This window comes from Drosophila simulans, chromosome 3R (genome assembly GCF_016746395.2).
Source record: "Drosophila simulans strain w501 chromosome 3R, Prin_Dsim_3.1, whole genome shotgun sequence".
Classification (NCBI taxonomy): Eukaryota; Metazoa; Arthropoda; class Insecta; order Diptera; family Drosophilidae; genus Drosophila; species Drosophila simulans.
This window is the reverse complement of record NC_052523.2, coordinates 8795958-8822711: the sequence shown is the minus strand read 5'-3', so window position 1 is coordinate 8822711 and position 26754 is coordinate 8795958. Positions and strand designations below refer to the sequence as shown.

The 26754-nt window shown below is 40.4% G+C and overlaps 5 protein-coding genes across 5 annotated transcripts; 2 read left to right on the top strand and 3 right to left on the bottom strand.

The window, feature by feature from the left end:
* The first annotated feature begins 717 nt into the window (after window positions 1-717).
* On the top strand, window positions 718-1179 carry LOC6727704. The gene has a single exon (XM_002103030.4). It carries the CDS (start codon window positions 794-796, stop codon window positions 1127-1129), a length of 336 nt encoding a protein of 111 aa, XP_002103066.2. The 5' UTR covers window positions 718-793; the 3' UTR covers window positions 1130-1179.
* Window positions 1180-1787: 608 nt separating this feature from the next.
* LOC6727703 lies at window positions 1788-2340 on the bottom strand. Its single transcript, XM_002103029.4, has one exon. It carries the CDS (start codon window positions 2277-2279, stop codon window positions 1905-1907), a length of 375 nt encoding a protein of 124 aa, XP_002103065.2. The 5' UTR covers window positions 2280-2340; the 3' UTR covers window positions 1788-1904.
* Window positions 2341-5841: 3501 nt separating this feature from the next.
* LOC6727701 (peroxidase) lies at window positions 5842-26705 on the top strand. Its single transcript, XM_002103027.4, has 10 exons — window positions 5842-6324; window positions 16160-16318; window positions 21129-21211; window positions 21469-21559; window positions 23951-24339; window positions 24517-24690; window positions 24788-25718; window positions 25773-26051; window positions 26116-26212; window positions 26280-26705. The coding sequence occupies exons 1-10, from the start codon at window positions 6314-6316 to the stop codon at window positions 26325-26327; spliced, it is 2262 nt and encodes a 753-aa protein (XP_002103063.1). The 5' UTR covers window positions 5842-6313; the 3' UTR covers window positions 26328-26705.
* LOC27206889 (vasotab) lies at window positions 14209-14651 on the bottom strand. The gene is made up of 2 exons (XM_016182664.3): window positions 14391-14651; window positions 14209-14327 (listed from the first exon to the last, which is right to left on the bottom strand). Exons 1-2 carry the CDS (start codon window positions 14602-14604, stop codon window positions 14251-14253), a joined length of 291 nt encoding a protein of 96 aa, XP_016034279.1. The 5' UTR covers window positions 14605-14651; the 3' UTR covers window positions 14209-14250.
* Window positions 19230-20965, bottom strand: LOC6727702. Its single transcript, XM_016176533.3, has 5 exons — window positions 20684-20965; window positions 20425-20616; window positions 20053-20364; window positions 19570-19699; window positions 19230-19509 (listed from the first exon to the last, which is right to left on the bottom strand). Exons 1-5 carry the CDS (start codon window positions 20900-20902, stop codon window positions 19424-19426), a joined length of 939 nt encoding a protein of 312 aa, XP_016034278.1. The 5' UTR covers window positions 20903-20965; the 3' UTR covers window positions 19230-19423.
* Window positions 26706-26754: the final 49 nt, after the last annotated feature.

Sequence of the window (26754 nt, the reverse complement as noted above, 5' to 3'; positions counted from 1 at the left end):
CCTTTTAATTACTGCCAGTATTAAAGCCATTACTACAAGAGCTATTCTTCGTTTAACAGGCTGTTAGTCAAAATACATAAGTTATTCACAAGTATCATTATGTTTAAGCCAACTTTTTTTTAAAAGAAAAAGAAGGAGAAATCTGTTCGATGATATTTTAAACGAATACTCAAACCACATATAATATTCCAAATCTTTTAAACGAATTCTAAGCTGAAAATATCTGAATGGCATTTAAAAAAGAATACTTGTACTTCGTTTTTTTAATGTTTTAAGTGGGAATATGTTTTATTTTATAGGTTCTTTAAATAAAAATAAGTATAAAACTGTAACTGTAAACTTTTCTACACTTTTCAAAAATGTAATATAATTTATACATTTTATAAATATGACCTTAAAGAACGTATAAATGACCACGCGTCAACAAAAAAAACATGGTTCGCTGATAATAAAAATTATCCATTCCAGTCACTATTAATTAATTTTTTATGAAGCGTGTTAGTGAGGTTTGTAAATGATATTTAACATTAAGTAATGTTCGAAGTATTTAATGTATAAGGAAACGGGAAACTCCCGTGTGTGATTTGTTACACTTTTAAGTCAAAAGGTACCTTTCAACTAATTATATCATTAGGCATAAAAAGTAATTTTAGATTTGTGGCTGTCCATATATTTATTAATAAAGATTTAGCGTATAAAAAAGAAAGCAAGTCCACAGGAACCATCAGTTGTGCAACAAAGATTACAAAGAAAGAAATTCATTTCTGATATTAAGAAATAAATATAGAAAAATATGCTATTTCAATTTGCTTTCGTGTTCTGTGTTCTGAACGTCCTAGTTCAAGGATACCATATAACGCAAGTGGAACCTGTATCGCTAGTGGAAGCTCATTCTGCTGGAGGTGTCTCATCAGGAGCTCCTATTAGTTTCCCCGAAGTGCGACCGGCCCCTGGATCGCAGGCTAAGTCCCCAGCTGCTCGTCCAGTTGCTCCTCGTATTGTGTCTTCTTATGGTCGTCGTCAAACTGGATCCAACTCTCGTCCTGCTGTTATCGGTAGCGCTGGACAAGCTATCCGCGGAGGAGCTAATCATGGCCAGAATCGCAATAGGATTCATAAGCCATACTAACACCAAAAGCTGATTTAGTCCCCGAAAAATTGTTAATAAAAATAAAAATCATATTTTAAAACTACATTTATGTGTAAATTATTGTTGACTCAAAATATTGTTGACCAAAAATCCATTAGCGAGGACTTGGAGATATGTTCAAGACCTCTCAGTTGAAGTTAGAATTTTTTTCTTAATTTTTGAATGTCAGTCGAAACATTCAGATACAAAGAATCTTAGGATTTTTACAATTCAAATGTATAATTGAAGAGTTATAGATAGATATAGAGTATAGATGTACTCTACATATGTATGTACATATATGTGCTTTATGTGCTTATGTTCTTGTATTTTATTGTATTTTATTGATTCAAGAATCAGCGTCTTAACATAGCCCAATATCAAAAAATTGGCAGCTTTTAATGGTCTGAAAATCGAATTTATATTCCCAGCCTAACTGGCTAATCACTTTGGTCAACAATTCAATAAATGTTTAAATCATGAAGTGCAGCCGATTGAGTGCGTAACTTGTCGCTAAAGTTTAAATTGGCGTATTAACCAGTTCATCAAAGGTGACATTGTTGCTAAGGATTAAGTAATAGGTAATGTCTATGCATTGAATATTCCCCATTGTTCAATGTCATCCCTGCCATTGTAAAATAATCTTAATCAAGTTTAATTTTTATATAACATTTGTTATTATTTGCGATAGAAAAAGGTTTGAGAGTAGATTAAGGATGTTACAAGAAGGATGTAGATCTAGGTTTGGTCATTTGCTGATGATAAGTTCTGTTTCTTAATAAGGCTTTTGGCTGCGTTGGCGATTCTGGTAGGAATTTCCATGGGCAGATCCTCCTACATTTGGACGACCATGAGCTCCAGCAGACGGACGACGTGGAGCTCCACCACGAGGACGAGATCCGGTCACTCCAACTGGGGGCACTCGACGGGAACCTCCAACAGGACCAGAGAGGGATCCATAGCCAGAGATGGGTCGTTGGGGCTGGGGAGCAGCAGAGTGGCCGCGGGTTATTCCGACAGCTGGAGCTCCAGATGAAATAACTCCAGACTGATGAACTCCCACTCCGGATTCCTGATTCACCGACGACAAATACGATCCTTGGGCGAGGACAACCAGGACACTGATCACCAAAATATTATAGAGTGCCATTTTAAAATTGGTCTTTTAATTAGGTGCTTGAATGTAGAATGTGAAACAACTGATGCCTGGCTTCAAATAAGTGAATCCTTTTATAGCAAACACCTGAGTACTCAAATAAAACATGAATGCAGTTTAATGTACATATTTTATTAAGAATTAAACAATAATATAACAATTTTGATAATGATGTAATGGGGAAACTAAGGTCAGATTTTATCTGTGATGCACTCCAATGATCCAGTTTTGTAATTTCGGTGTTTAGCAGATAATAAATCAGAATCAAGGAGTTCAACAACCACTTGCTATTGTTCATATACAAAATATGAATGAGTAAATATGAATTCAAGTTAGAAGCACATACTCTTGCAAGCGTTGTTATATGTAGCTAAACACAAAAGTTCGAAGAAAAACCAAAGATATATCCTACATGCGTAGTCGCATTTTCAACTCCTAAAGCAATATATGCATAAAACATGACTAGCTTGACGCAGACGGCTCTTTTTCACAAAATTATGGTCTAACTAACATTACTAGCAGCCATGGATTTAATTGGCATATAGAAGGCTTGATTAAGCCGGCCATTTGGTAAGCCAAAAAAGAAACACCCATCATCGCGGTTGCCAGGAAGTAAGGCATTTGCGAAAATAGTTTTGAAAATATAGGCTCAAGTGATGGAGACCCAAAATAATTGTTAACCTTGCCATATATAGCTCAGGGTCCGTTTATTATCCATAACAATGAAAGCAAATTAGGCTTACGATTGTTTAAGAAATGGCAAACCCAATTGAGGTTTGATAGGTGGGCAATAATAATGAAAAAATGGTAAAAAATGAAATGTCATGGTGGCAACATTAAATTACGTAAATTACGTAAAATTATTTTGCGATTTCTTCAATTTAGAAAGTAAAGACAAGTGTGTGAACCATTTTTGGGTGTATCAATCATATGTGTCCAAGTATACTTTCAATACCAAATATCTTATAATTATTATGAATAACATTTTATCAGGTTTTCGTTAGTTCTTAGCTTTGGGCAGGTAATTTGCAACTAATTGAAACTCTACTCTAGTGCAATATGACTCATTCGCACCGCTGTCGCCAGCTGTGCGATCTAGGTGTTAACATTTTTTATTTACCTATTTTTCGTTTGTCAAGCTGACATGCGAGCGTTGCGGTTTCCAGTTACTCGTTTTAATTTTAATTACATTTTTCGTATACAATTAGCTAACAAATCAATGAGAAACCGTTAGACAAAAAGAACAAACACAGAAAAATTGTATATCAACAATTGCTCAATCGATCCGATCAAATAACAAATAACTTTGTGCCGAATATTGACATTTCGTAAGCATTTGAAAAGTGAACGCGACAACAACAAACCTAAATGCAGTGCGTTGGTAAAAATCTTGAACACGTTAAGAATGTTGGCAAGGTTGTCTGCCACGGCAGCTGCTACTCTGTGATTTTGTGGGCCTCCATCTGAGTCTCGATCCTCCGACTGCGTCTCAATCCGAGAGTCCAACTTAATTAAATTGGATTTTATGTGCCGGATTGGATCGGCCATTTGGGGCCCCGGCGACCATGACGAGGTGAGGCTAATCAAATGGCCAAATTGTAGGCGCGTTTACCATGCAGCCAACAGTCAGCCAAAGTAATGAGCTTTTTGTCGGCTACACGACTCTATTATGATGAACATGGCAATCGTCCAGCGATAAATATCAATTAAGACACCGTCAAATGCCTCAATGGCAGCAAGAAAATTGGTAAACTATTACCGCCGACATGCTAATGTTTTGCTCTACATTGAGGCTGTGCGTAAACAAAAATGTCACACGCCATTAAAAATTAATAGCATGTTTAAATAGCAAAAAGCCACGAAAAAAAAACCTCATAATATTAAATAGAGAAAAAGCAGTCAGCCGGACTCAAGGCAGTCAAACCGGGCCGATAATACAAAATTTCGGCATTAAATGCTCATACAACAACGTCAACCCCGAGCAAAAATTGAGTTAAATAAAAGAACAAAAACGTGGCACGAACAACTTTTCAAAAAATGCGTGGTACATTGTTAATACTGATCTTGTTTTTTGCCGCTGCTCCGGTCCAAAAATGTTGCACAATATTCGTGCGTTCATGCAAAGCAATTGTCAAACCCAACACAGCCCAAAGCCAAAGGCCAAAAAAATCGATACGGACTCTACTGTTTGCCACAGACAAATCTACCACAGGAAAACTCCATTTGGCGTTTTTTTTTTTTTTTGGGCGAAATTAATATCAATTGCCCTCCGTTTTGACGTTTTCTGGTTTACGCTCATTATTGTTAGCCTCCTTTGCATTGCTCCCTCCGAGTTTTGACTTATGATGAAGGCTCGCCAGATTTGTATGTGCGGCTTGACAAATTAAATTAATTGGCTCGTACTGATATACCGCTGATTTGACGAGGCTCTAAAAAGTTGGTCTGTCGAAGGTGCAGCTCGGTTTAGCAAATTGAATAAGTACGTGTAAGAAAAAGAAACGACTGCAGATTGAGATTTTATTTTTACATGGGCATTGAAGATCGCAGATACCGGAGTAGGAGTTGCTTTGTGGGGCTCAGCCGTCACTAAGTAATTACCGAGTGGTTGGCTGTTGAAAGTGAAATGTGTTTTATTATGTGGGAGTATATGGTTTCACAGACTGTAAAAGCTTTAGATTAAGATAGCACCAAATTAACCGATTTCATAAGTTAATTTAAATGTTATTGTTCGAATTCATATATTATTTGTTTTTGTTATTGTTATTTGTTATTTTTTAACATTAATTATAAGCAATAAGAAATTATAAAGAAAATATTTAAATGTAGATTACTTATGAGCGCAAGGGGATTATTTTAAAAGTTGTCAAGCCTCGTAAATAAATGTTATTCTAATGCATTGTAATACAATACAAGCCTTGAACTTTTTGCAAAATATTGCCGGCGGCCATAAATATTATTTTGCTTATTTTATTGCATTTTAAAGTACTTAAATAATTTATTTGCCTACCAATAGCAATTTTAAATGTCATTCAATAGACTCAGAGTCAATTTATTAAAGACTACAACGAATTTTTCAGTGCTCAAAGTAAAATAAATTCAAGTATATAACAATACTTTTTTGAATATTTATGCGTCCATTAATATTGTATATTATTATCTTGGGCTTGTTTAAAGATCTTAAAATGTATAGTATAGGAACCTTAATTTTAAAATAATAATTTCATAAAATTATGCACTTAATATGTATAGAAAAAGAATAAAACTGCCATTAAAAAAATTAATATCTGAAGCTGAAATCAAAAGACTTAAGACACAAACTGTTTTCTATAAAACCCACCACGGAAACATTCACCTCACAACAAAGCACACGCAACCAAACTCGACTCAACTCAAACTTTCACTCAAAAACGAGTCGCGTTCGGGGCGTCTGAATATATTTTGCTTTTTGCCGCTGCTGCCGCCGGCACTTGGCAGCTGATAACCGAAGTTGTTGACTGCTATCGCTGCTCCGCAGACGCCGACGTCGACGGCGGGCCGGCTACGTTTGTTAGCTTCTTTTTGGCTTTTCTGTGGCAGCATCGGCTGGCGGAGCTCAGTTAATTGTTGGACACACTCCGTGTCGGTTGTGCAGGCGGAAAAAAGAAAAAGAAATCGGGGCCCTTTCGTGTGAGTGAGTGAGTGTGCAGGAAACAAAGTGCATTGGAAAAGAAGTTGAAATTAGTGACAAAAGGGTGAAACCCGATAGTAAAAGTTACCCGCAGCCGCGACAAGTGTTCGTTACTTGGTAAATTCTGGCACCAAGCAAAAGACTTAAGCAACGAACTCTTTTGTGAACTCCCCGCGACTCGTCCGTTATTTATTGAGGCCAACTAAGCGTGGGTCATCGTCTGCTATAATTGGATTAATTCACAGCTTTAAGTATTCGCTAACCAAACATAAGCAAACTCCTACCCATATACCCAACGCATTTCGAGACTTCATTAACAACGGCGGCCAACGGCCAAGTGGCAACGTGCAACGTCAACAAAATGATCTTAAGGTATGTACGCTGGCTATTTTTTAATGAGCCGCATTTTCAGATTTGGTACACATTTTTCCAGTTAATTTCCTGTGTGTGGCAAGTGAGCGTTTGGGCGTCTCGGAAATGTCTGGACCAAGTCGGCGACTGGTTCTAGCCATGTTTCTGATTATTTTTATGTAATTTTTACGTGTCTGCTGCTGGTTCATGACAACTTTCTGTAAACATTTCTTCGGCATTCCCGTTCTGTTTTGTCTTTTTTTATTATTCTCCATGTATGTGTTAGCTGGAAAGTTCTGAGTCGTTGGCACAGAAAGCTTTCGTTCGGCCTGTGCGGTGAATTCTTGTGATTTTTGACGAGTGATTAAATGGCATTGCGCCATATATGTGTTTTGATTATTTCATTTATATTCAGGCCAACTGCTCCGCCGAGTTGGTTAGGTTTTTGCTTGTCTAACAACTTCCCATGCTAATGGCTTCCTGCCACTTTCTATCTGACCATCCACGAGCCATTCCCAGCTCGTAATGATGAACAAATCAGCGCCTGGAGCAACGGAATTAATGAGCGTATAGGTCACGCTCTTGGCCATTTCAGCTTCCGACGAAAACCTCCAAGTCACACCTCCAATGCGGGCTTAAAATAGAGCTCAGCGGGAGATTTCGGTTTCAATTTAAAAAGCAATTATGTATAGGGCAAAAGATAAGGCCTTAAGCGCCAGGCAATTTTTGAATGCAACAAACAACTGTTTAGATCATTATAAATAGTTTGAATTAATACAAGAAACCCATTATATGCACAGCGAATTTTAAAAATACGATTTTTGGCAGTTATGATTTAATTGCAATGTAGCGAAGTGCTAAAAAATCACCATTTAACTTTCTTTCATTAAAGTTTAATTATATTCAAAATTTAATGATATTTTGTTACGTTCATTTTCGAATAAGTATACGAATATACAACAAGTTAAGCATTTGTAATTGTTCCTCATAAATTTAAATATTGTGAAAAATGAATAAAAACTAAAAAAAGTTCTAACAGCTTAACTTTAAATAGTATTTTGATTTCTTTTGAAAATATATTGAAACTCGGCTTCAGATTAATCTGGTTACGTCATGAATTTATTTATCTCACTTGGTTATTAAGTTTTGAAGGATTCAGCTTTATATTACAAAATCGTAAGCTGGCTTACGTGTACTTTGTCATATTTGCCATTTCTAAACTTAGTGCAAGGCGATCGAGCCGGAGTTTATCCGCTTTAAACCAAGGCTAAGCCGAAGCTGGCCCTCGTTTTAATCGGCCTTAGTCGAGGCGGGCGTGTCCAGGTGATTTGTCATATACTGGGGAACATGGTCATAACTTCCCGAGTTCTGTTGGCTAACGGTAGTTGGCCGGCAGCTGCTCACACCTCGATTACCTGGCCAACGTGGCACACTGCAATGAGCATAAAAATCCGGCTGGGTGGAACTTAGCGAGCGCCTGCTAATTGTCCGTTGTTTGCTGGGTCGCCTCGTTCGCTGATTTGTTTTTCCGAGTCCCCCCATAAAACATAGTTATGACCAAGAACCGAACAGCTTACCTCTTTTTTTTTTTAGTTTTGGTTTTGTGCTGTTAGCTGTTGGCCAAACGGGGTCATTAACATTTGATGCGAAGTTCAAAGCGAGTTGCACAATGCCTGTTGTGGATGGATGTTGAACTTCACGTCCAACCAGTTGCCAGCTGAAATCGATCAGGCAGCGATTTACTTTCTCCTTAAATGTAGAAGACCAGAAACGGAGCAACCTGTTGATTTCCTGGCTTTCCCGACTCGCAGGCCACATCTGCCTCGTGACTTGCCACCAATCCGGTCCCGAGCTCTGCGCAAACTGTTATAAAATGAAGACATAATTGCGGTACAGGAGTGCTGAGCGGTGAGTGGTGGACGAAAGGGGGCGGACGTCGTTGATTGTCGCTCTCCTGGGTGAATTTGTGTCAAGGCTGCCGGCACCTTTTGACTCGGCAAAATGCACTCCAGCCACTCCATTTGCATGCTCGCATATAAATCAGACAATCGTGGCAGGGCGTTGGTGCCAATTTGGAAAGCGGCATGCGAAGTGCATTCAAAGATCCCAATCGAAATCGAACTCAAATCGAACGAAGTCGAGATCGGGACCGAACGATAAGGAGTCGCATTGTGGTGCGTATTAATGAGGGCCAAAGCCAAAGTCTGTCACAGTAAAGCTTCCCTATGTTGAACGGCATTCAAAATTCAATACTAGGGATTTGCCAAAAAATTAAACGCATATTAAAAGGTTTTCTTGTTTCTATAGCTTATGTACGAGTTGACACACTGAGATACATTGTAAGGAGCCGGAACGAAAAAAAAGGTTTCACCTTATCATTAAGGTCATTAAAGAAATAGTTCGAGATGCCAAAAATGCAACGTGGGTCTTTCAATTTATAGAAATTTTACCTTGCCCATATCGTTCAGTGTTTTTGGGTCTTTGTTTGTGGCCAAATGGCAATATGTTTGGCGCTGGATTCGTTACATAAACCGCCTTACAAGGTTCACAAGACAAGAGGCAGCAAAAGCCATGACTTGTGGTAGCATATTGCCGTTGTTTTCCCCATATTTGGGCAAAATGTCTGTCTGATGTGTTTGCCACAATTACTCGCACAGCTCATGCAATCCCTTGCCCCAGAGAAGAGCGGTGGCAGCATTGAAACAAATCATTTGGAGGCCTTACATTGATGGATATATGTGTGTATCGTTGGGGTACACAATATTTTGCAACTGCTCGATTTCTTGAAGTGAACGCTGGTCAACATTCACTTTTGACTCGAAGATCGCCTTCTTTTCGGATGCTGCTGATGATGCGCCATTAATGCGCTACATTAACGGAAATTACTCAAAATCATTTCACTTTCAAACCCCGAATTCACGTCATGCCTGCCCGCAACGATCACCTCTTGAATGGGTTTTCTATCTTCGCTATATTTTTGTAAATTAGATATTTTTTGCGCCCTGCACGTTGTTGTTGATGTTGCTTTGATTTCGCGAACATTGCTGATTGATGTTATAACAAAAGAAAGTCCAACGAGCAGGGATCATGGGTCGTGAAGAGGATGGTGGCGATGGTTTGATTGAGTGGACGAGTGCTCAAACGTGCTGCTCTTTATGAATGGACGCCTGCGGTGGGCCGTCTATTTACACTGATTTGAAGATACAACTACGTGCCTCTCCGCGATCTTTGGGCCCCTAAAAAGGTGATCGAGTTCGGTTTGTGGTTCGGGTGAAAATAGTTTATTTATTTATTTATGTGCCGACTCACAGGTCGAGAAAGTGTAGCAAATGGGTATGACAAAATGGTTCATTGTGTGTATAGTGATGATTTCTAAAAATTATGTTCTGTGTCGAAATGGAAAAAGGGTTTCTTATTATTTTAAGTAATATATTTTATGACAAGGGAAAGAGAAAGTGTCGCTAATATTTATAAATTATTTTATATACTTTATGAAAAGCCAGCTTTGATTTTTTCTCAGTGCTCCTTTTAATTAACCCGCCCACCAGCGTGAGAACCGAAAGTGAAAAACTGCGATCGGGGCGGCGCTGTCCGCTTATCAGAGAACCCGCCGCAGATTGCTAATTGAAATGCAGGGGCTGTCGACGCAATTCGCAGCAGATCTCTGGTTGAATCTCGAATGGGATCGTGAGAGCCCTGGTAACCCAAATCGCGTGCTGCCTTTGATTTGTATGTGCACTCGTCAGAAATTATGTGGCAACTGGCGGCAAAACTGTGAGGCAGCGGTGCAAATTGAACAGTAACAGATGCAACCGCCAGTTACATATTTTGTGTCTGTGCGCATGGATATTTTTCGGAAAACTATTTAAATAAAGCACAAGTATGCTGCATGTCGGTATGCTGGGCAACGCAACATTCAAATAAAAAACCGAACCCGAATATTCACTTGGCTCATTTGTAGGCAGGCCAAGTGGAGTGCTCATGGGTTTCCATTTTTTTTTTTCATTTTTTGGTTGCCTATTTTTGTATATATTTTGAGCTTGCAACATTCGCACTCAAATTGATGATGATGACGATGATCAAGCTGATGTGCCAATTGCCAAGCATTGCCGAGCTATTGAATGCCTGAGCCGGCCGCGCACTAAACCGAAGTACGAGCACAAAATTTGGTAATTGTTGCAGCTATTTCGGGCAACCTGGTGGTGGACCCGGGCAGGTGAAAGGCGTCTGCTGCTCACGTGGCCCACTCGCAACTCCCTGTCATTTGGTTTTGAGGATGCTCAGACGCCGCGGTGAAGTGCACTTCAGACTCGGCTAAGAAAGTCAAGGCGGTCGGCTTGTCGCCGAAAGCCAACGCACACAGCACAGTTTACTGAGAAAAATTATAAACATATAATGTGTAAAAATACTGCCCTTATCAAGATTTATTTGGTTATGTGGTTTGTTTTAATGATATAAGATATGGACGTAGCTTTTAAGTCTTCAATATTGAATTGATTACACGTCAATCAGCACTTTAATCTAATTTATGTGAAATTTTTCTCTGCGTGCAAAATTAATGTCAGACGCCAAAGTTGTTTTCATTTGATTTATGCACAATCAGTGGCAGGCCAGTTTTGCATCGAGTGTTTTCGTTTTCGGTCAATAAGCCTGGCATTGAATTTGTCGCTGACTTCGTCTAGCTGATGTGGCTTAGCCACTGCAATTTGTTTGCAATTAGCCGCAAGTTGGCCAGGTATAAATCTGCAAGGGGCGGCCGCCCAATTAATAAGCTGTTAAAAGAGTCAGATTGCCGGCTTCGGTTATCAGTCAGTTGATGTGGCGATCAAAGCCGAATATATTTGGTCTTTCGACTCGCTGGCCAGCTGCAGTTCGGTTACATTCTATTCGAGACCAGGCAGTCCATAAACTGCACGTTAGCCGTGTCCGATGCTATCGCGATTGCGTGCCGTTCGGGTGATATATCAAAACCCTTCACATGCCAAAAAATGTGCACAGAAAAATGGGAATTGTAGGTCTAATAATACAAAAAATATGCCTTGCACTGAATTTACATATACTTAATTTATACACTGGCAAAATCGAATATATTTCAGCCAACTGTCTACTCAACAAATATTAGACCAAATCTTCGAAATAGTTGTGTAATAGATTCGTAATTTATGACAATTTTTTCCGTGTAGCTACGCGAACTCAAATAGATTTTCTCGCAGCGATAGGATCGCAAACGTTTTGTGGGTCAGGGAGCGAATTAAGGCAGCTATGGCCCGCTTATCGTTCCTTGTACTGTGTACCATCGAATCTGCATTGCCAATTTATGGTACAATCAAATATAGGAGGCGACACTAATGCCACATAAATGTGCGTCATGTTGCAATTGCTCTGCCGTTAATCAAGTATGCGCCATGTGTGCCCCATCGATTCGATATGTTTCGCACAGTTGTTTCCCAGCTGCCTGCAAAATGCCAGGCGGATGTGAAGACATTGGACATTAACGCTACCTGTCTGGCCAGAATCAATTAAGCAATTGGCCAGAGCACAGAGTTGAGCAAAGCTAAGTGCAACAATTAAAGCAGCATGCTCTGGCATTAGTAATCTTGCCCAGAAACGAGATCCACTCAGCATGGGCTAAGAGAGTGGCTAAAAGTGCAATAGTACACAACCGCGGTATTTGCACATCGTCAATTATCGGCACTCGGGCTCGTGGCCATCGAGTGGCTTTAGCTTGGATCTATTTAAATGCGGTTGGTGTATGGGTTGTAATAAGTCAAAAGATAAATGATCTCTAATGAGCGGTTTGGAGTTAAAGTCTTGGTGCTCTAAAAATTTTAAAAGTAGATGTTGAGGTAAGCTCAAGTATACACTGTTTATAGATAGAACCATATGCTAGACAATTATATATTCAATGTTTAAAAAGACTAAAAGTACTCAAAAATCTACATTGTAAATAATAGTATAAGTTTGAGTTAAAATGCACATATTAAATTCCACTCGGTTATCGCAATGTCATCTATATCATCTGAGTTAAATGGTGTGAAGTTAAACCAGGGACCTTCCCACAAACTTCGATTGGCATGTTAAAAACGCTATCCAAACATTTTTAAAAATATCTATAAGCTGCAGTGTGCTAACTTTCATATTTCCACCTCACCACACCTAATCACCATCGTCGAAAACGACTATCGTCACATATCAACTTTGAGATAAACTCAAGAGATATTTTCAGACTTCTGTCATATTTTCATTTCACAATACTCTATCACTTTCAATGAAAACGCAGCGCAGATAAATTATAAATTTCTCTGTGCATTACAAAAGTCATTTCCACACATTTTCATGACATCAAATACTGGCTAAGAAGGGGCAATTTACATACGAGCCAAAGCTCAACAATACGAGTGATGTGGCAAGCTGCAAGCAAAGAAGATCTGAACAAAAAGTCCTATGCACTTGCCACGCCCCTTTTCGGGGGCTCAAAGTTGGGCCCTGCTCCCAGCTTTACGATGACATAAGTGCCATCAGATACCATTGGCAGAGCCATCCACATACAAAGTCTAACAATGCACCGGGCAATTAACGTAGCGCTGCATGTGGGGAAAAACATATTATTAGCAAATGTCAACTATTGGATGCGCTTTAAAATATGCACAGATATGGCAGGGATCGTCCTATATGGCGACTTTAATTGGCCAACTGCGCCCGTTCTTTGTTCGCGCTATACACACTTTTCGTGAGTATTTTGACTTGTATTTTATTCATTAATAAATAATTAGGTATTTGTAATATTTGTATTCTACTTTCTTGCATAATTTTTGCACCTTGGGACTTGCATTCCCCGATAAGGCGGTCAAATTTCCCGGCATATGTGTGTCATCCGAAAGATAAGTGGTGGTGTGGCCAAGTGCCTTAGATAAGCCAGTGGTGCGATTTATGTAAAAGTGGTTTGGCCAGCCATCGACGAACCGAAATTAATTGACTCTTGCGGGCAGGTGTAAAGATTGCATATGCATGCGAGTGTGCATAAATTGCAGATACGTACATATGCATATATATACATACCTGTTGTGTGGATATTGCCCGGTTGGCAGGTTGGCCAGAAGGACGTTGCGTGCTGGCCTTTCACAAAAGCTGTCGCCCCAAAGGCGAGCAACAATTAATTGACTTTACGCAGTGGCCTGCAACTCTGATCTGCATCTGGGGTCCGGCAATTAAATCTGCAAAAAGCCCACTGCCCCCTTGTGGCACGCGTTTTTGTTCGGGCGTGGCACGATGTCGGCCCAATAAGAAAACGCCAACTGTGTGGGCGAGTGCGTTTTGTTTGCATTCTAATTGCCCTGTCATGATGGCTAATGAACTAGGCACTCCGAAAGCGATCATAAACACGAAGTATTTTAGGGCAGCCTTGAACCAAATTCACTCTTGTGCGAAAACCGAAATGAAAGCAACTCGCTGGTAACCAGATTTAATATTCATTTAACTCAGTTAAAGCGAGGAGCGTAAAGAGTTGCAAATCGTGTTAGCCGTAAACCCCAAATTATGACCGCACATTGGCCAAGAGTCAGCATGTCTTCTGTTTACTTATCGAGCATGTGATTAATCATAGTCGAATGCAATATGAGCGGACATTTTAAGGTTTATTCCATGCAAAAAGGTCGTCAAGGGATTTCATGTTAAGCCGATCAACTCACTCTATCACAGTTAAGATGTAAAAAAAAAGGAGTCTTCTGTCTTTCTTGACAATCCAGTCGATTGAACTTACTTTGATTTGAATGACAACTTAATGTTGTGCAATCAATAGTCATGTTTTCGAATGATCGTAAAATATCAGAGACAACATTTTAAAAGTGGAAGTTTCTTTAGTTTCTTAGCTGATAAACAGATATTTAATCTGATAATGAAAATATGCAGCTTTATTGTAAGCACAGATGTCATCAGAAGATTTTATTTCTAGGTCGATTTTCGTAGCTCATCGCAATCCGGAGTTTCACGCCTGCACTTACGTCTCTCATCGACGATTACCCAATCTATTGTTAAGTTTTAAACATTTCGTATATTATTTATTAAAATTTTAGAAAAAATAAACTTACTTTGATTCGTTCTGCATCTGTGGTTATTAAGAACGCATTTAGTGGAGAAGGTGCATCGACTGACTATGGGACGTATTATACCCCTACGCCATTCGGCGCACACTGGTCTATATTCCCTTGTGCAAACCCCAGGACACCTTTCCACACCTGGATCGGCCTCAGCCAAGGCCAGGATTCCCAAGGATATGACCAACAGAGCAGCCACAAACTTCATGTTGTACACAAATAAGTTCTAGTTTTTCGAGTGATTTTAAAACTTACAGAGTAAGCTTTATATAAGCGAGAACTACATTTTAGAGCTATTATCTAAAAAACAGATGTTTATTTTACTATAATAAAAATGCACGCAGGTGAGCTGAGTTCAGTAAACCCAAGTAATGTGATACACTTAAAAGGTATCCCACTTGACTTGGTCAGCGAAAAGAAAGACCAAACTGTCAAGCGAAAAGTGAAAGGACTTAAGTGCGTTATTGTTTCCCTTGGCGATTATATAAGCACCACCGATGGCCGGGAAACTCTGTGCCCTTCATTTTAATGAAACCCTTGATAGCAAGTGGATAGCAAAATACTTTCACTATTTACTGCCGAGTGCAAAGTCATAATTTCGCCATTTTATAGTGCATATCTTATTGAAGAAAATATTAACTTGCTAAAAAAACTAACAAAACATTGGGAATTATTGAAAATCTATCTAGTATTTATTTCAAAAACTCCGCCAATAACTCGCATTAAATATATGCATATGTCCATATTTACTGCGTTTGCTACAGAAATTCTATCTGCGGCTTACTTAAAACATTTCACAATCTTTATCGAGCATCACTTAATTAATTCTAAGCTGCGTGGTTGAACGAGTTACTTAATTTGATCGCAATAAGCAAGTATATATATAAGCAAGTAATCAAATGTTTTCAAAATTTCAATTAAATTCAGTTACTTCGATGCCAATATGTTAAAGGGTATTTAAGGTGAACCTTGTTTTCGATTATATAAGAAAAGGGGCATGGCATGCCGACACCTAACTTTCACTGTTAGCCGGAGGCGGCAGCAACAATGGCAATCAATATCAATACTTATCAAAAGCCGTTAACAATTGCCCGAAAATATAAGGTTTTTTGTTTTTGGCTTTCGCTTTGTGTGCGGCGACAAAAGCTAACAAGCGATTAACACGCGCTGCAAGTCATAAATCAGATCGCCTTAAATCAGCAAAATAAAAGCAAGGTTGCCAGTTGTCAGATGTCGAATTCCCCAGCCGCCCCTTTTTGCCGGCAGATAAAGAAACGCCCCAAACAATGGGGAGCCCAAAAAGCAACATGCAACTGGGGATATGGGCACATGGGCTCCGTCGACTGCCGATCGACCGACAGCTGCCACTTACAGTTGAATTTGCATATAAGAATGTGCATACTATTGATCAAAATTGATTCTATAGATACCGACTTTATTGTGGTTGTCACTTGAATAAATTAACTAAAAGTATGCTATGAAATCTGTGATTCTTTATAATATACCATAATATAATATACTATAATCTATATAATATAATAATACTCATTATAAATATTTTAAAATTATCAAATAAGTATTTTCAAATTTGTAAGGTGACTTTTCTCTCAGTGCTTATGTCTTACTTTTCCTAGTAGCCGAGTGACTGATTAATGCCTCTGGCCGCAGGCGTGTTGCCATTTGTCAAAGGGGCGTGACTGTTTTCCCGCTTGTTTGCCAGCATAACGTGTTAATTTACCTACTTTGCCTACGTATCTTTGCAGAATACTTCTACTGTCACTGGCGGCGGTGGCGCATGCGCAGTACCATCAGTTTGGTGAGCAACTCCAGACGGCCCACGGATCCGACTGTGCACTTCTGTTGGCCGGACCCGGTCGCTCCTCCGTCTACGACTACAATGTGAATCTATTCCGCGGCACTTTGTGAGTACAAATAGAAACTGTGTACCATGTCTGCTGTGGCAGAAAAAGTGGCTTGGTGGCATTCTGGGTTATGTTTGAGGCTCAAATATTTGAACGTTGACACCGAAACGTTGTGCAGAGTATAAGAAACTGAAAAACTGAAGTCATAATTACAGACCAATCCGTATAATCCTTAAAAACATACTACATAACATTTAAGTGGCAGTAAGTAGCATAGACCTGAAAAGTTGAATTACGCCTTGGAAATCTATATTACTCCCCCATTTCGTGGCAATTTGTTCGCAGTGTACAACTGCCCGACTGACACCCATAAATCTTGGTTTCAGCTTGTTTGAGCGGTGGAAACATGGCTATACACCTACGACAACACAACACACGAGCTTTGAGCCAATCATTAGTAGCACAAACAGCAGTGGCAATCATTCGGCAACCAGCTTTTGACGTTGACGTCTGCAAGTTGCACAGCCTAGGGATAAATATTCCCATACTATCCCAGCAAATATATATATTTCTTGGTCGGAGGCCTGCTGAGCGAACTGATTGCATCTGTTGCTGAACGCGGGTAACTAAGTTAGTAGTAACTCCTGACAGCCGACGTCTTCATCGTATGCGAATTTCATGAACTCCTACATGATTTTTCAAGAAACTTTCTACGCTTTTCCTATAAATAAATTTCTATTCTTTTCGGGCATCAGGACCTGACTTGATTAGTCCTCCTCAGTTTCACAGTTGACACTCTAATTAGGAAAAGTATAAGCAGAAATCTTATGGTACCGGCCTGCACTTCAAAGATATGTATTCCGGCAATACTCCACAGAGGGTGTAGAAAAGCACAGTAGTGGAAATAACATATGGCTCGGAAAATGGGTTCTCAGGTGTGATGATGGCTTCTTATGTTTCACTCGCTGTCACGTCGGCTCGTTAATGGCAATCAGCAAATGGTTTCTGGCCTCGAATCGGCGACGACAGCCTTTTTGGCTTTTCAGAGTCATGCGATGCAGACGAACGCATCATGAAGTCACCTGACAGACCGGCGCGATTTATTAGTAAACGAAAAAAATCAAAACCGCACGACAAAAAGCCGCAAACAAAAATAGCAAGGCAACAGCGGCAACCCAAAACAAATGGCATTGCAACACTTGCAGATGCCAAAGGAAAAATAAAAGAAAAATACCTAAATAAAATAAAAACACCTGAGCTGCCGTGGGGCTGCAGCAGCCATTGATGGCAAACTTTTGTATCGAGATGATTTCGAAAAGTGACTTTGAAACGCTGCCAACACATAGAGCCTTCCGAACTGAACTTCAGTCTGCACAGAAAAAAAAGATATAAACTGTGACCACGTTGCTATAATTTCTAAAGATTATGCTTATAACTGAAGATCCTAATGGGCAATGACTTTTTACAGTGCAGCACTTATGACATCAGATAGATATACATACACACTTAGTTTAAATGTCACACGATCCAGATTGAGATTGCAAATTGTTCAATTGTCGATTGTCTTTGAGTGCTGGGGGTCACCGCGAAGCGAAGCTAATTTTTGGGGTCAATCGGGCCAAGTCGTTATCGCTGACTTTGGCCTGGCCATTGAACCTGGCTGACCAGAGTCAGCAGGGAAAAATGCAAGCAAAAAGGAGAAACAAAATTGGTCGCAGCAACCTACTTAAAAGTTAAATACAGGTTTTGCCAGGGGCCACTTTCGTTGCGGCCTCTGCTCCGTCTGCTAAAAGTCTGCAATTGTATCTGTATCTGCATCTGCATCTGTTTTCTGCATCACTGTCTGCGTAAGCGAAGTAGCTCCCCAGAGTCTCTAAAGAAATATAACCGAAAAAAAAGATTGTAAAAGGCCGCATAGATAAATGATATTTGAATATTTTTCACTGCGAGTTTACGACACGCTTTTGCAATTATTCACAATATTACGCATACGCCGCGTGTACCAGACCGCTGCAACTCAATACCGATCAGGAAGTGTTGGCGTTTCGGGGCTCTCAGCGCACCTGCGATCCCCAGCCCGGGACTCATAACATTAGTTTTTACTTTACAATCAGGATAACAAGTACAAGTCCGTGTCTGGGGCGGGACGAGCCGCATCGAAAGGAGTGGACTGGCCCCAAAGTGGCTTGCAGCAAGAGTGCGTGCAGTGCGTGCCGCATGCGAGCCACTTTCTAGTTGGCCCAAAACTCTGGCTATGCGCACATTGAACTTAACCGGGTCTCGTAAATTTTGTGCGAGAGTGCTCTCGACTGGATTTTTGGTACAAAATTAACAGGCACACCAGTTAAGTGCCAGACATGGCCATTTTCGATTTCAATTTGACAAATTTGCCCAAGAAATATGCACGAAAGTTGCTACTTACGCAAGGCGATAGCTAGATGCCCTGCCAAAATAAATAAAATCTATTCTAATTTGAAATGTTATATTTTTGTATCCTGCACCAAATATGATTTATTTGAAAATAACTCCGTAGGTAAGCTATCTAATATTTTTTCTCGCCTCTTAATTGCTTCAGATCAAAATGTATCAGCTTGAAAGAAAATTTAATCCTATTAGTGCTTAGATTCCTGTTTCTAAGCCCACAAAAACTTTAAAAGGAAACTGAAAAGCGGAGGAAAATTACCCAGTGACAGGGTAAAATGTCTGCAAGTTCGTGAAAAATGTTGCTTTTAGCCGAAATGGTTTTGGGTTGCGTGAGCTCGCAATGCTGCTGCGGATTTAGTGGGCAGATTTTCTGAATACACTGCTGCTGCAGTTGCTCCAGCTGTTGTTGTAATTACTTAATACTTACGCATTGTTAACACGCATCGTTGTCGCCTGACACGCGTTTTACATGTCGCACCGTTCGAGGAAGTGGCAGTGGCCCCCCAATTTGGTTAGATTTTCCCAAACTGCTGAGACGCAGCTGTTCGACATAAGAAATTTGCGTGTTTTTGGAGTTTAATTAACAAACCGGCTGGCTAAAGCAGAGTAATATGGCAATGTTAAAGTTAAGTTTGTTACTGTAACAGTAACAGTTGGCCATATTTGTGTCCGAATCCGAATGGAGATGTTTGGGACAGCCGTTTCCTGTCACGGGGAAAAACCGCATGCAGCCGGTTAACTCTAGTCGTACTCAGCCCCAATGGTCAGGCTGATGGCTCCCGGCTGCACAAAGGTCTGGTGGTACCATTTGTTCGTGTCCAACACAACTGGAAATATGCTTATTAGTAGTTGGTGCACTTTAAGCGCCATTTCGAGTGGCTTCTCACTTATGTCGCCCTGCTGGACCACCACTTCGAATCTCCGGCACTGCAGGTAGCACTCGGGAGGTGGAACCAGTAGCCATCGCTTGCTGCCCGCCAGCTGAGCCTGCCACGATGGCAGTCTCACGTTGTCAATCTGCAAGACACATTTGACATAAATCAGCAAAGAGGTTATTACACTTCTACATTTATGTTAAATAAAATTTCATAAGTGGTGTTTTGAAATAAATGTGTCGGGAAGTACATTAAAATCTTTTGTTTTTTTGATTTGAAGGATAATAAGTATTTTTTATTATTACTAGCGCATTCTTTTTGTCATAAATCAGTGTGCCTTAGAATATAAAACAGTTCACTATTGTTGTCTATGTATTTAAGTGTGTATAATATATGAGCCGTTGTGAAATGGCGTTCATTAGCCAGAATTTAGAAAAATATAAAAAATATAAATTGTATCTAAAGAGTACCTAAAGAGTAATAGGCGAAACTTACATGCATTTGGGCCCCCAAGCCGGATGAGCCAATGAAAAACCAGTCAACTGCATTGTTTTCCGAGCCTTCGGGCAGAAAATATGGTCTTCCATAGTGCCTGCGGAATTCCTCAGCGGTTTCCGCATGGCAGTTGCTCCAGCCGAAGTACCAGGGCTGTTCGCCTGGTTTTAGCTCCACCCGATCCTCGGGCATATCCAAAGCGTCATAGATATCAATAAATCCGGTTTTATACGGCAGGAACTGGCATTCCCTTATGTGCTGCTTTTGCTTGGCCTTGGTATAAACATCGCGAAAATACCAGTAGTTAAATAACTGCAATATGCATATACTGTAAATTGAAGGCGATTTTATAAGACTTCATAGATAGTTAACCGAAATTGCTGTCCAATTTTTAGTGGCATCACTAATGATAACTGGCGCTGCACTGTAGGCGAATTTTTTCTCAAACTCCTGGGGGCTAATATTTTTAAGTCGCGGCACATTTTTAATATTTGCACAGAAATTACAATTTTCAGGCGGTCGGAAGGCGTAACGCAAGTTGCGAGGCAAAGATAGAGCGCAATTCTAAAAAAAAAAACTCAAAGAAAAGAAATTTTGTCCAACTTAAACAGATTAATAATAATTTCCATACCTTTCCCTGCATTTCCTCATAGTAGTATTTTACTCCCAATAAAATAAGAATTCCTAGCAAAACAATTTTGATCCACTTAACCCATTTTTCGCTGAATAGAGATTGTTTGCAAAAATTGGGAAGAAGCTCTTGAAAAGTACTATCCAGATAATTTGGCTTATGGATATTAAGTATTTGCTCTAGTTTACTGCGCGTCTGCTCCAATTTTCCTTCCTTCATCCTGACGATGTTACTTTGGCCAAGTTAAATGGTGAACTGAATAAAGAACTTGGCTGTTTCCTTCCAACGCGGCTTTTTAACGCATTGGCCTGGCAATAATTTTATTATCTGTCAGTGCGCAGGCTTCCCAGTAGGACTGGATGTGGGTTGTGTGGTTAGCATGTGATAAGCGACAAATTGCCTGTTATTGCCAATCTAAATCACTTTCTCTTCAATTTACTTGCAGAAACCCGTACAACAATGGACCGGGCACTTGCATCACCTACGATGCCATCAATGCGGCCTACTTGGATGCACGCAAGCGTATTCGTGAGTTAATCCTAAATTCATTACAGTAAAGCCTCCCTTAAGAGAATCAAGCTTAAATATGTGTTTATTTTTTGTTATATTCACTTAAAATGAATTTTCAATTACAAATATTAGTAAAAGTATTCATATATATAAAACGATATATGCTGGAACTTAAACTTGCGGCTTTTAAGCCACATTTGCCTGAGATTTGACTTGTGGAATTTTGATGGTAGGCCTTAATTTCCGATTATAATGCACACATGCGTTTATTGCAGATGTGGCCCAACCGAAATCTGACTGGAAGCCGGAGGAACTGGCCACCGTAGGCGAGCTGCTGCTCGACATTTCCATTCAATTGGCCCGAACGTAAGTACTCAGCGCTAAACGCATTTGAAAGTTGCCCTGGCACGCCCACGATCTCCATCTCCCTCGGCGCTAATAACGATTTCCAAATAACGCATGACAAGGCAGTTAAGTCGTGCACCACCGCACCACTGCACCACTGATCCACTGCTGCACCAATAATTGCACCACTGAACCACCGAAACGACCCCCTGCAGTCGTCAAATATTCATGAGTCTTTTCTTGCCTCCAAGGTTCTATGCTCGCCACGAATCGTAACCTAAACTCGAATTCGTCAGCACACAAAACAAAATAGTAGCATTTTTTGCTAAAGTATTTAGTGAACCAATAATATTCGACAGTAAATATGTCTTCATTTATTTTTATTATGCTCTAAATGTGAAATAGAAATTAGTTGAATTTTTTAATAACGTAATGACCCGCTCCATTCACATAAACATTTCCACCAAATTGCATAGATTTCTTTTGATTTAAAAGATTTTTCTGTGTGTGCGACAGTTCTTTTTGAAAGTTCGGCGCATGCAAATGCTAATTGTCTGGCGTTTTTTGACTGATGGCCAGTGGCTGACAGCCGAAGAAGTGCATTCGAGAGCTCGTCGAAGCCTTCTTCCCAACTGGCGCAACCGCATTTTTGCCAAACAAAAAGTATCTGCAGCTATTTGCGGAGCTCGCATCGCAGATGTAAACAAACGGCGATTATGCAATGGACCGCTTTGCAAACAGCCAGTGAGCAGTAAGCAGCGAGTAGTGAGTAGTGAATAGTGAGCCAGTAAGCCAGTGAGAGTGCGCGTGACTGTCTTGCCCCTCGAAAAGAAGCTGCGGAAGATGCCGCACTGCATTTCCAGTTTGGTTTTTCCTTTTTCTGCCATGCGATCCGTTGGCCAACTATTGGCCCCCTCAGTGGATTCGACCGCTGCACAGGGGGAAATTAATACAAACAAATTCAGTTGATAAAAGATATTTTTTAAACTTATTCCAGAGGATTAAATAAATAGTGCTATTTGACCCAAGAGTTCAGAAGTGTATTGAAATAAATGCTAACTATATCTCGAGCTTAGTCAGTTAATAAGATCGCATTAAAGTGTTATACTTCGTTTGGTTCCATACTATAATTGCCACTAAATTACCACAACTTAAGAAACATTTTCTGTTTTAATTTTTCATACAAAGTATTCCCACTAGTATCTTATCTTTGTTACATCGTAAATGCTAGTATATTTGCGATTACCATTTTATGGGCAATTTAGTTTTTATTTTTTGTGTGCTTTTTGGGGAGTGGGATCTGGGTAAGCGGGTTGTCGAGTCAGTTGGCCACAAATTGGGAGTCTCGCCGCGTCTGTGTGTCCTAAGCTCTGCTCAGCTCATCACCTCCCCATGTGCGACTTTCACTCAGCCCGACGTCTAGGCGGATTTACGGACCAGAGGGGGGGCAGCTTCTTCATCTGTTGCACCTGCAGCATCTGAATTGCCGTTGTATAATCTCTTGATTATGGTTAATAACATGTTGTAAACGGCCAATCCAGCAGCCGCCTGGCTTTATGGCATTCTATGAAGACAATGAGACGACTTAAATCGGCGAACGGGTCATGTAAATCAATGATGGACGATTGAAAGATATCGCATTTCAAGATCTCCCTTTTGCACTTTTCTGGTACTGACTGGTACTTTCACGTGCTGCAACCCTACAACCTCGGCGAGTAAATTGCCGACCCAATTGACTGTGAAGCTTCACAGTTTTCCACTTCCCATCTTCACACAATGGCCAGCCGGACGCAGTTTCCCTTTGGCTTTTCTCGCTTTCTCATGCATCGAGGAAGAGTTAATGTCGGTCCCTTTGGCGATTTATGTGCCGGCACACACAACTTCCTCAGCCAACAAATACCAGTTTTTGCCAGCACTGAAGTCTCAGACGCTAATAAAAAATTGTATTGGAAACCAATTGAAAAGTATATAAGCCTGTCAACGCCAGGCATCAACATCAATATCTGTCGACGAACTAAAGCGCGTTAATTGCGGTACTAACTAGGCTAATACGATAATTTTGCAATATTCCAATAAAAATCTTAAGAGTACACTGGCAAAAAAAAAGTATCAGTTAAGATAATTAGATGGGGATTTACAACACGACTTCGTTCTTGATTACAATTATTTTATATTGCCAATTTGAGTTTATTTTGACAAACTGTGTACTAAGTTGATTTATTATTATTATAAAAACTGTATTGTCTCATTATTTTTACAACTGCTAGTTCAACGAGGTGCTACTTTTGTATGTGTAAAAGTGATTATCGATTGACCAAAAAGTTGGCGGCAGGAAAAAGCCAAGTTTGGTGATATCCGCAGTTGCGTTTAGATGAAGTGTCGGCTAAATTCCATACGTAATTATGTTTTCAGATATGGCTTATCGTATGAAGAAATAGAAAAAGGATTACCTACGATTGATACCTCGAAGACGCTGATTCGTGAGGTTTGTCCACCCTTCTTCGCCGGAGTTGAGTGTCGCCCTGGAAAATACCGGCGATTCGATGGCCTTTGCAACAACATCGAGCACCCGACTTGGGGGGCAGCTAATGCTCCGTTCCAGCGCCTGATCGGTCCACTTTACTCGGACGGAATCAATGCTCCCAGAATTTCGGTGACGGGTCGGGATTTGCCCTTCTCTCGAGTGGTTTCACGCACCATGCATCCCGACGACGGTTTCCACGATCACGCGGGCACCGTTATGGTCATCGCCTGGGGTCAGTTCATGGATCACGACTTCACCCTGACGGGAACGCCGTTGGGTAAGTTAAATAATAATACCGTTGGAAAGAAAAATTGTAGTATACAATTGTTCAACATGCTGCTGCATTTCAATGTAAAGAAACAGTCTGTCTTGAATTGGCAGTACAATTTGTTTTTTTTTTTTAGAAATCCTTATAGAATCATTCATAGAATCATTTGATATGAATCGATTTCAGATCCCATTAACCGTAACGATCCCGAGGAGTGCTGCAAGCGACCACTGCATCTAAAGCATCCGTACTGCAATGAGATTCGCATTCCCGATGACGATTACTTCTATCGCCTGTTTAATGTCAAGTGTATTGACTTCGTGCGCGGATTCCCCTCTCCTCGTCCAGGCTGCAAATTAGGTGAGCTTAAAATAAATGTACATTTATAATAAAATAAGTTTGCATAATAGTTATATATATTGCACGGTACTTAAATGCTTTCATCTCTGTTTATTAGGCTCCCGTCAGCAGTTCAACACCCTGACTGGTGTCATCGATGCCAATACTGTTTACGGAGTGAAGGAGTCGTTTGCCCGCAAGTTGAGAACTGGCTACGGAGGCCTGATGCGCATGAATCCCGTGTTCCAGGAGTACGGTCTGAAGGATCTGCTGCCCCTGAAGCTGGATATTCCCGACGAGGGATGCACGCGTCCCAACAAGAGCATGTACTGTTTCGAGGGCGGTGAGATCCGCGTGAATGAGCAACTGGTACTCACCTGCATGCACACCTTAATGGCGCGGGAACACAATCGACTCGCCACTGGATTGGCGCAGATCAACAAGCACTGGGATGATGAGACGCTGTTCCAGGAGGCCAGACGCATCAATATCGCCATAGTTCAGCATGTCACCTTCAACGAATTTCTGCCCATTCTGCTGGGCAAGGAAGTGATGGAGAAGTTCGGTTTGGTCCTCCAGAAAGATGGATACTGGGATGGTTATGATTCAACAGTGAATCCGGGGATCATTGATTCATTTGCCGGAGCTGCCTTCCGATTTGGTCACTCCCTGTTGCCAACCGCCGTGGAACGCTGGTCCAAGGCCCACAAGTTTATTGCCTCAAAACGTCTGTCGGATTTGATCAGGAGACCCTATGATCTGTACCGTGCTGGAGTCCTGGATGAGTACTTCATGGGTCTGATGAACCAAGTGGCCCAGGCTATGGACGACTCGATAACCCAGGAGGTCACCAATCATCTGTTCAAAAAGGAGGGCGCCCGGTTTGGAATGGATCTGGTGTCCTTTAATATGCAGCGCGGTCGGGAGTTTGGTATTCCCGGTTACATGGAGTTCCGTAAATTCTGCGGTCTGCCAACCTCAAACACCTGGGATGAGATGTACGGATCCATGCCCAACGAGACTGTTCTGCGATATGGCAGCATATTTGAGTAGGTTTTAGAAGGGATTCCTTTGGATTGTTATATTAATCTTATATATTTTAGGCACCCTGCTGATATTGATCTCTGGTCTGGAGGCGTCTCTGAAAAATCACTTCCCGGTTCCATGTTGGGACCGACCTTTGCCTGTGTTATCGCCACCCAGATGAGTTACCTGCGTCGTGGGGATCGCTTCTGGTATGAACTGCCCAACCAGCCCTCATCATTTTCTCCCGAGCAACTGCAGGAGATTCGCAAGGCGAAGCTATCCCGATTGATCTGCGACAACACCGACTTGATTGATACTGTGCAGATCTACCCCATGGTCTTACCGGATCATGAAATGTAAGTGTACATCGCCTCAACAAATTTTGATGATAAATTATATATATTTTTGAATACTTTTTAGCAACCCACGAGTGCCCTGCAAGAGCGGTATTATACCATCAATTGATCTGACTAAATGGGCGGACTTTGGAGGTCATGGCGTAGATCCCTCTCTCTATGTAAGTTAACAATCGATGAATCAATTTATAGAACATTTATTAACACACCTTATTATATGCTTTTTAGAACTACATCAATGAAATACCCGACACGCTGCTGAACTTTAGGAAGTAAATGCCATTTGTGTTTCTCACGATTTGTTTTACAATCTCGATTCATTTTGTTTGACTCCATATCCTGTACCGTCTGTCTTCTATAGTTCAAAATCTTTTCACTTCTTACTGCTTAGTCCCTCAACTAGTCTTTGCTCACCATCCGCATTTCTATAGCGAGTCAGTAGTTTTGACACTGCCATTTCTTCAGAGCTCTTTCCAGCATTTCCATGCATGAACCATACATTCTGTATATATTAATATTAAATAGCAGAAATAGAGCCTTTAAGTTAAAGCATATCGAAGCAATCAGAAAAAGAAAACATAAATAATTTTAAAAATATATCTCGATGTAAGTTTTTGTATATGCAAGTATTTTTTAAATAAAATTTAAAATCAATATGGCCTAATTTTTCTAGTCGATAATGGTAAGTAATATAAGATAAACA